The sequence below is a fragment of the Oratosquilla oratoria genome, chromosome 19, assembly GCF_046742065.1.
Source record: "Oratosquilla oratoria isolate Oo_2021 chromosome 19, ASM4674206v1, whole genome shotgun sequence".
Taxonomy (NCBI): Eukaryota; Metazoa; Arthropoda; class Malacostraca; order Stomatopoda; family Squillidae; genus Oratosquilla; species Oratosquilla oratoria.
The window spans coordinates 34786457-34796857 of NC_134795.1; the positions used below are offsets into that span (position 1 = coordinate 34786457).

A 10401-nucleotide genomic window follows, 5' to 3' on the forward strand; every position below is an offset into this window, starting at 1 on the left:
TTCCCAAATGTCTATTTCTCATTACACTCTTTAAACCACCAAGGCATTTACTCGCTTCTCTCAATCTACATTCTACCTCCACCTTCACTCCACCTTTTCCTGCTACACTTGCACCCAAGTATCTAAAACTATCCACTTCCTCCAGTCGCTCTCCCTTAATGTTCACTTCCAGTCTACTGCCACTTTCACCCCTTGTACATCTCATCACCTTACTTTTACCCACATTTATCTTTAGCTTTCTTCTATCACATACTCTCCCAAACTCTGCCACCAGCTTCCTCAATCCCTCCTCTGACCCTGCCACAAGCGCAGTGTCGTCCGCAAACAACAGCTGGCTCACCTCCCACTTTTCTCCATTTTCTTTAACCATCTCCAATCCCTGACTCACTACCCTAGCATTCACCTCTCGCACCACCCCATCCATGTATAAGTTGAACAGCCAGGGCGACATAACGCATCCTTGACGAAGTCCCACCTTTACTTCAAACCACTCACTCTCTCCATTTCCAATCCTAACACATGCTCTACTACTCACATAAAAACTCTTGACAGCTCCCAAAAGCTTTCCTCCTATCCCATAAATCTGCATAACCTCCCACAGTGCCTTTCTGTCTACCCTATCATAAGCCTGATATATATATATATATATATATATATATATATATATATATATGAGGCTACGGCCGCGGAAGGGGGATAACCCACACGCACCTACTTGTGAGATAATCACGTTTAAAGTTTATAGCTGATTACTACAAGGAAAACGGGTCGAAATGTATAACTATTATACATCAAAAGAAAGGTCTAGGGTAGTTTTGTCATGCCGTGTGATTTTTTATATAAATATTTAATTTTTGGTTATGGCCGCATTTTATTCACCCCTATTCTGTAATTTTTAGAGTGTATGGTATAAGAGGTAGTAAGCTATTTAATTTTTTCACTCTGTGTTATGGTTGATTTTCATCCTTTATACGGTCTTGAGAGAGTCAGGAACAATTGTCAGGAACAATCCTTTATGTTCCTCACAATGCCCTTAGTGGATTTACCAACCCATTCCCCATACTACCACCCATGAACAAAGTTGGTCACAGTAGTGATGAACTTTAGTGTGATACTTTGATGGCAAACGCTAGTAGTCCAGGATGTCATCTTTTCTCTGATCGGGGTCATCAGGGTCCACGTCCCCAGCATCCTGCACCGCCAGCAGCCCCTGTGCCCCACGCTTCGCACCATATCACGCGACTTTGTGCCTTATTCTAACAATCAGAATGGTCGAATTTCCTCTGGCTGACCCATTCATAAGACTTTTACACCCCTGAGGTTGGCGCCTCTAATTAAAAACCGACAAATTTGAGGGTTGCCCCCCTTCCGCGGCCGTAGCCTCATATATATATATATATATATATATATATATATATATATATATAATGAAATGATACTGTGTAGGCCTATATACTAAATACATTTGAGATTATATATAATAGAACTATGATACGTGTATAACAAAATAATTAATTTGAGATTATACATGAAATGATATGCATATACCAATCCAATTGTTTACTTTGTGCTTGTATGTCAAATGCTGCAATCTAAATGGTTTTCTTCTCGTGGAAACGACTTTAGATACACGAATTAAAGTTAAGATTTCATATTTCAAAAATGCCATCGACGTATAAGAACTATTCTACAAAATGTAATGTTAGATACTTCAAAATAAAATTCTATGAGCTTTTTATAGTTTAGACATCGATGTTGTTTGTTTACTTGTTTCCAGATATGGCCACTAGATGGCATGGCGGGAAGGCTGACAGTGTGTTTATGTTTACGTCTAACATGAAAAAAAACTAATGAAACTCTGGAACGAAAAACAAAGAAAAATTAGAATTCAAAATCGGTAGTTTGTGCTTACATGTCACATGAATAATACAATGCAACACTATGGTACTCTGAAAAAATATGTGTGACAAAACTGAACAAATTATCATTATTATTGATGATGATGATGATGATGATGATGATGATGATGATGATGATAAATAATAATTTTGACTCTGTATCGGCAACCTGTATCGTCAACATTAGGGATACAGACACTCGTGTGACCACAGCTAAAGTGTCTTTACATGTTTCAGAAACAACAGAAGAAGACTTACCTATTATGAGGAGAACGTGAAGTGGGACTCTCTCAAGGCAGACTCGGCCTGATCTGAATCTGAAATCCATGATGGCAGATTTGTGACCTCTGCACTTTCTTCGAACGAAATGCAATCGCCTGACGTTGACCAGTATTAAGTAGTTTAAAGTTCTCCAAATTGTCCCTATTGGTATTTCAGTGTTATTAGTCCGCAGGATTAAATTAAATCTTTATCAATATTAAACTAATCTCGATTAACTTAAATAAAGTCGAACGGTGGCATCGTGTTTTCCCACAACTGCTTAGGACTTCGTCTGGTACTCAGCTTCCTCTTCCTCCTCTTCTTTCTTCTTATTTGGGAGCTCCTTAAGGCACGCGTTCACCTTGTGACCTTATTTTCAGTCTTCAGTATCTACTGGTCGAAGGTTCTTTTAACTTTTAAACGTCTTCTTATTCTTCCACGTCGTCTCCTGCTTCTTTCTTCCACTTTATTTCAAAATTAAGAAATAACGTCGATATTTCCTTCTAGATTATTGTCTTAGTCAACATTATATTTACAAATAAGAACATGGCTATCAGTTTTGTAGAAAGTTTATTGTGAAGCAGCTAAGTACCTGGAATTGATACCCTGTTGGAAAAGAAAGGACATCTTCATTAAGGCTGCCATTACACCGGTCCACGTAGAGTACCAGGAAATGTAACTGTGAACCAGTTGTATATTAAACTTTATATGGTGGGAATTCACCTGAAACGATGGGAAATAGACCAACCAAAGTCACATTATTGATCTATTCATCTATTTTTGTTTTCAAATGGAAATTTGCCTGGAGACTGCTGTGTAAAGCGAGTCTATAGTTCACTGTACCGAGGCTTGTGTCTTTGACTCAGCCAATCAAAACATTTCCTGCTTCTCGATCACACGTCATGACGACATGACGTCACGAGTGTGTCATGCTGCAAGATGCTACATTTTATTCAATTATTCTATCTTTTCTTTCAATCCCCTGCAAATCCAGCATTAGGTATATCAATTGGAACTAAATATTTATGTAATTATATGAAAACAAATAAGAAAAAACACATCTAATGGAAACTATTTTCTAACCACGTATAAAACAGAAATATTCATAAGCACAACAAACACACTGTGCTTCTATTTTTACAAGATCGAGCGGTGCGCAAAGTCAAAATGGAAGTTGTAAGTTACAACTTTATGTCACTGGAGGTTGTAAACTACAATCTACTGATGACGTCAGCGAGGTTGAGATACAGCGTTGATCATTATTATCTTATCATTTATGTTTTCACACTGATTCGATACCCGATAACTACAACTTGTATTGGATGCCGTTCTACGTAAGGCAAAGGTGGAGTTTCCAGACTGCTAAACGCATCCCGACATAGGCCTATCATCAGATTTATATATTTCAACTCAATCATTATTTTTCTTTCATATCTTTTAATATCTAATTCTATTTTTTATTTCATATTATTATTTGATATTGATATTTTTATCTATAATAATATTCATTCGTTTAAACATCACTTGTTCTATAGCTACTAATTTCCTCCAAAAGCTGCATAGTTCTGCAATGGTTAGATCGGTGATCCTGCATTGGTCCATCAAGGTCGAATGTTTTCTTATTCTACATTCTTTTATATATATATTTTCTATTTTCATGTTAATAATAACATTAAGACTACTACCACTACAAGTGTTACCTGATTACTTTGTTACGGTGGTGATGGTTGTTGTTATTATGGACTAATTTACCAGCGATTCTATCCTTGTGGTTAAACTTACGCAGAGGTGATGGTGGTAGTGTTGGTGATGGTGTTAGTGGTGGTGGTGATGATGATGGTGATAAAACTAAACAAGAATTACGTTTTACTGTCGCCCAAGGATGTTTCCACCATAAGCACAATATTATTCTTTTTTCTCTTTCGAATTCCTCGTGTTTTTTCTTGTTTTACATAACCCCCACCCACCCTTGTTCACACGCACTATCAATGAACATCCCAACTCAGTCTCCATGGACAGAACCCTTGGTGAATTTCAGTCTTGAATCCTATTCTCCATTTTCTGTCTTATGAGAGGTCGGCAATCTTAACGTTAGTCCCAAATTAAAAAAAAAAAAAAAAAAAAAAAAAAAAAAAAAAAAAAAAAAAAAAAAAAAAAAAAAAAGTGACAAAAAGAAGCCAAAGAACTGTAAGCCCATAAGCTCAACTTCAATCGTAGGAAAAATGATGGAAAGTATCATCAGAGATGCTATCGAACACCATTTAGAAAGTAATTGTTTCATAAAAGATAAGCAAGGATTCAGACAGAAGCGTTCTTGTGTGACTAACCTACTCAATTTCTACAACACAGTCATCTCAAATTATGAAAAATATATATATTCATCTAAAATATCTGGACTTCGAGAAGTCTTTTGATATCATCCCGCACGAAAGACTACTAGTTAAATTAGTTTCATACGGGATAAGTAGTAGCCAATTAAGCTGAGCTAGTAATTGGTTAAACGATCGTAAACAGAAACTAAAATACTAACGAAGACTAAAGTAAATGATGAAACGTCTAGATGGAATTTTTTTTATGAGTGGAGTTCCTCAGGGTTCCGTTCTTGGGCCACTTCTATTCATAGTATATATAAATTATATCGACCACGGATTGAAATCTATTGTCTCCAAATTTGCTGATGACACAGAACTGTGCGGAATGGCAAATGATCACTTAAACCAATTAAATAGTCAAGAAGATTTACATAAACTACAGCAATGGTCTGAAAATTGGTTAACAAAATTTAACATAAGTAAATGTAAGGTTATGCATATTGGTAAGAAATAACAGTAAGTACGATTACAAGTTATTTGGAATTTCGTTAACAAAAGTGGATAGTTAAAAGGATCTCGGCGTAATTATCAGTAACGATCTCAAATCATCTAAGCAGTGTATTTCCGCCTCAGAAAGAGCAAATATGATTCTAGGACTGATTGCGCGATCTTTTGATTTTAAAAGTACATTTGTCATGAACAAGCTATATAAATAATTAGTTCATCCACATTTGGAGTATGCTGTTTCCGTATGGTCACCGAATCTCATTAAAGATATTGACATATTGGAAAAAGTACAACGGCGAGCCACAAAATTGATTCCAAATATCAGAAATAATTTTACGAAAAGTAACAAAAACATATAAATATATCTTCCATAAAAAAGTAAACTCAGGAGTGATTGACATCAAAAATGGCAAAAATTTCACACCGAAAGCGAATCAGACAAGAAATAATGGTCTCAAATTGTCAGGAAGTATATTTAATTTGAAAGTAGTAAATGAATGGAATAAATTTCCTTCAGAGGTAGTGCAATTTAGTACAGTTAAGAATTTTAAGAATCATTTAGATAAACACCTAAGCAATATACTGTAATATCTGCCATTTGTTTTATTTATCTATTCACTTTTTATTATTTACTTATTATTATTATTTTATTATTTGTGTTTACCTATTATTATCTATTATTTGTATATTGTCATTTTTCGTCTATTTATAAAACAAAAATCCAAAGATAATATCCATTTTTGTGTCCTTATACCATTCTTTAAGCACCAGATCTGTAAAAAATACTGTTTTCAAAACGTTTCATATATCTAGCACATTATATTTTCCTATAAATCATATACTGTATATATATATATATATATATACATATATATATATGTGTGTGTATGTACATATAAACAAGTAAACACAAATACATAAATTAATAAAAAATAGCGCGTCAACGCGACAAGATAGTTGTTTAGGTCTAATACAAAAGATGGACTTAAGATACCATGTCCTTACGAACCTTCTTCTTGATGACTAATAGGTATTGTCGACTTATCTATGGATGACAAGTCGAAAAGGAAGAATAGTGTAGACCTGTTACTCAACGCAGATCGACAATGTCGATCAGGTAAATAAAACTTTCCAAGGTTATCTAGAATTAAATATGTAAAGATATTTTCGCAGCAATTGGGTTCTCCTTCCTCCCAGCGGAATAATATCGCCTAGCATCAAGTATAGATATCTAGAAGTAAAATATAGACGCCACAGGGCAACGGATAATAGGCATCAATGTATGCCGCACTGGATAACGTCAGATATTTCTTACATTTTTTCGGTAAATAATAACGAACCCGAATAACAAATGAATAAACAAATAAATTAATAAAAATGGGACTTTAGTTGTTTATCAAGACGGTTGTTGAACCTTCGAATTATCTTTCAACGGAAAGTTTGTTTGCATAAACTCGCTACGTGGTTAGCGCAATTGTTCCCGCCTATGCTTGCATTCTAAAGCCCTTCGCTAGACCTGACGAGCGCTTCCTACAAACTAGAAATCTTAAATTTCATTAACTATAAACTCAAGATCTTTCTTCGCTGACGATAGGAAATTTAACCAGACTTTATCGGTGATGAGAAGCATACGCCAAGAGCGCTGAGTAGCTGCGGCCGAAGCCGTCACCTTTGCCCTTGTATGCGCTTTGGGGTCTGTTTGGGGAACGGGTCACTGCTGCGAATCGGAGAGGAATGCGGGATTCGAGCCCACAACTAGGCGAATGGGAGACCAGCACGCTTCCGATGACGCCACCAGAGGAGTTCTTAGGTGTTTCATGCAACTGAATCAGCATGAAGTCGACCCATTCCCTTGACGGAAGAACAGCCTCGGCGGATTCCAGGTCGATTCAATCGCTTTGAAGGTTTCCAGCAACTGAATGAAATCACATGGCGGCAACAAGAATAAAAAATGGTTGTAAAACATAGTAGGGTTAAATGAGATCAAATTAACGCTTCCGTAGCATATATATGTATATATATATATACATATATATATACATAACACGGATCGAGTGAGAAATGTACATTCGAAATCGACGTTGTTCGAAATAGGAAACTGTCGACATAAAACAACACTTCAAAAAACGATAGTCACCAAAGAAATCGACATTTAGTTTTTGTCATTGATGAAATTCGACGCGGGCTTGTTCTTCGTGAAACAGATCGACAATACATAGTCCAGAATGTATGAATATCAGCACAAATGATCGACATGAAAATCGACATGATTGATTTTTCAAGATGGAATAAAGTCAATGTAGTGGTTGTTGTTTTTCACTAAATCGACAATACACAATTCAATACACACACTGATCGACATGGTCGGTACAGTAGATACATCAAAGATCAACACGGATAAGTCACTCACGAAGCAGATCGACAGTGGTCAGTTTACAACGCTAGACAAACACACACGTCACTGATCGACAGTCGACAGATCGTCACAACACATGGTGACGTCACTGATCGACTCGGTTGAAGGTGCAAATGGCCCCCCCAGGTCGAGAGCGTGGCACAATCGAGACTGACACTAGATCGACACAGAGAAGGTCGAGCGAGGCACTGGCACGCACACGTGTACACACACACACACACGTGCACATACACACATTGCAGTCAAACGTTGATAAGCTACTGACCTGGATTGACCACACCCTCTTGTTAGAACCCCCTTCTCATCTTCTTCCTCCTCCTTCCGGCCTCCTCCTCACTCCAACAAACCTTCCCTTTCTTCCTCACGTCTAGGCCACCCCATCTCACTCTCACCTCATGACCTTCCTCTTCCTTTACGTTTTTTTTTTCTTGTTAGTTTTCTTTTTGACTCCTGCCTCATCATCTTCCACTGTTTCTAGTTTTTTTTTTTCTTCCTCACCTGTTTTTATCCTCTTGCTCCTCCTCAAGGTTAACCCATTCAACTCCGATGACAAGATGTCTTGTCATTTGGTCAAATAAAACAAAAAATCATAAAACACCAAAATGTTTGATCAAACACCAGAAAAATATGACGTCATTCCTCGCTTCGCTGCGAGCGAAGCGAGGATTGACGTCATATTTTTCTGGTGTTTGATCAAACATTTTGGTGTTTTATGATTTTTTGTTTTATTTGACCAAATGACAAGACATCTTGTCATCGGAGTTGAATGGGTTAAGATCAGTTTATATAAAAATGTCCATGTACAGAACATTACCCAACCCGGATAATACAGATGCTTTGGTGCCCGTTGTCCCCTCGTCCCTTTTAACCTAATCAACAATTTATTTTCTCAGATTTGCTTCCATAAGAGCCCCACCCCCCTCCCCCAACAGGGTGCTCTCCAGTTTCGGAATACAGACGGCAACCCCTACGGACCAGAATCACGCAACATATTTTTATTTGTAAATAATAATGATAATAATAAAATAGATAAATAAAATAAAATTAAATTACCATCCATCCTTGACCATTTCTATGTAACTGAATAAAATCAACTGACTGTAGACTGACACTGTCGTGAGATAGGGCCCTCGAAACTCAGCCTGTAAAATCTCCACCACCACTACAAGCCGTTACTACCCTCATTGAGCAAGATGGGTGTGGTTATAAAACGTACAGCATTACCCACAGACTGGACCACACGCTCTCTCATCGGGGAGGATAATAGCTGTCGATCACGAGCCCGACACGTGATCGAAGACCGTGGCGAGTGAGGACTTACCCACACACATAGACGCACATGTACATACGCACACACATACACACCTACACACACACACATCCATCCATGGGAATCATCCGCCAGCGGATGTCATGTAGTGAATCTAAATGACATTCCATCGTCATGAGCATTGCTACTGTTTAGAAAACGGGATAGAGCGCTTAGAAAATGGAAGACATTTAGAAAGGATATAAGAATGAGACTACGAGGCCAAAAGGCCTACACTAGGCAGTTCCATGTCAATTACCACCTGTCATACCTATCCATGAAGATACCTAATCTTGTCCTAAAACAATCAAATCATTCGGTGCTCACTACACAATTACCAAGTCTATTCCATTTGCTAACCACTCTTTTGATAAACCAGTTCTTGTCTATTTCCTTTTTAAACCTAATTTGATCAAAATCAAACTCATTACTACGAGTCCTGCCCTACTTAGTATGATGACCTTGCCTTCATCACCTATGTAGTAAACACATCGTAAAGTTACGACCTAAATAAGACATCAATCACTTTACTTGTAGAGACAACTGTGCTTGAAAAAAAAAAAAAAAAAAAAATCAGCGCACGCACGCGCACACCCGACAGCCACTCGAAGGCTCTAACAAGGCCACAAGGGTAAAATGGTTGACGGATTTACGTCACCTAACGACCAATTACCGGTACGCCATCACGTGTGCACTCGGTTCTAATACATACATTATATATATATATATATTATGTGTGTGTGTGTGTGTGTACCACGAGCCATGTACACAGTGTGCGCGTGTATGTCTGCGTGTGTGTGAGACAGTGAATGAGAGAGAGAGAGAGAGAGAGAGAGAGAGAGAGAGAGAGAGAGAGAGACAGAGTTGAAGTTCGCCATGGTTTTGGTTCACGTGTTGGACTCGTGATCGACAGCTATTACCTTTTTCTGTAATATATTGCCAGGTCTATGGGCGCCCTGTGGTCTTACACACACAAGTTGCCCAAGGGAAAGGGTGACCTGCTTGTACTGTTACAGATTAATTAAGTCGCCTGGCGACACCATCAAGTTTTTTTTTTTATCTCCTTAGCAGCATCTTTTATATTTTCTTAAATTCTCATTCTTTTTTACCAGTTCATATATTCCTCTTGTGTGCACCTCATATATATACTATCCTCCTTCTACATTGATTTCTCAATTTTTCGTCTCCTCTTCCATCACCACTCACCCTACTTTACCTTCACACCAAATATGCCCTCTGAACTCTCATCCGGGAGGATAAATGTCGATCACGAGTCCAACACGTGATCCAAGAGCATGGTAGTTTGTCACCTCCCTCCTTCAATTCGGCCCCTATCTCCTCCTTCTGATTCCTGCCCCCCCCCCATCTCCTTTTCTTTTGATTTGTCTTCTAATTCACTGCCGTTAGCTTCGTTATCTCCTCCTCTATCCAATCCCCTTTCGTTCAATTCACTCGTTCTTATGTCCATCTTCCTCTCACCACATCCTCCCCCTCCCCCGGACAAGCAACTTCCCACCCCCCTTGCACCAGCTGTGTCCATGGTTCATTCCCGACACACACAGCCCAACGACGACCATCTGCGAGCCACCTGCGACGCCGTCACGTCCACATCATGCGTCCGGAGAGCCTGGGCAAGTGGCAGTCACTGGTGTCATAAGAATTGATCCCGGGTCCAAGAGGAGAGGGCGAGATTCTATA

The 10401-nt window shown here is 38.3% G+C and overlaps 1 protein-coding gene across 2 annotated transcripts in view; it reads right to left on the reverse strand.

Annotated features, from left to right (window-relative positions):
* LOC143035833 (uncharacterized) overlaps positions 1 to 7646 on the reverse strand; it is a 17425-nt gene extending 9779 nt beyond the window's left edge. The window contains exons 1-2 of one of the 2 annotated variants that reach the window (XM_076202873.1): positions 7626 to 7646; positions 2157 to 2765 (exon numbers count right to left, since the gene is read on the reverse strand). In XM_076202873.1, the coding sequence (XP_076058988.1) occupies positions 2157 to 2226 (70 nt within the window). In that variant the 5' untranslated portion in view covers positions 2227 to 2765; positions 7626 to 7646. Of the gene's footprint in view, positions 1 to 2156; positions 2766 to 7388; positions 7589 to 7625 lie in introns of those variants that run through there. The other variant, XM_076202871.1, reaches the window with a different exon arrangement.
* Between the last annotated feature and the right edge of the window lie 2755 nt (positions 7647 to 10401).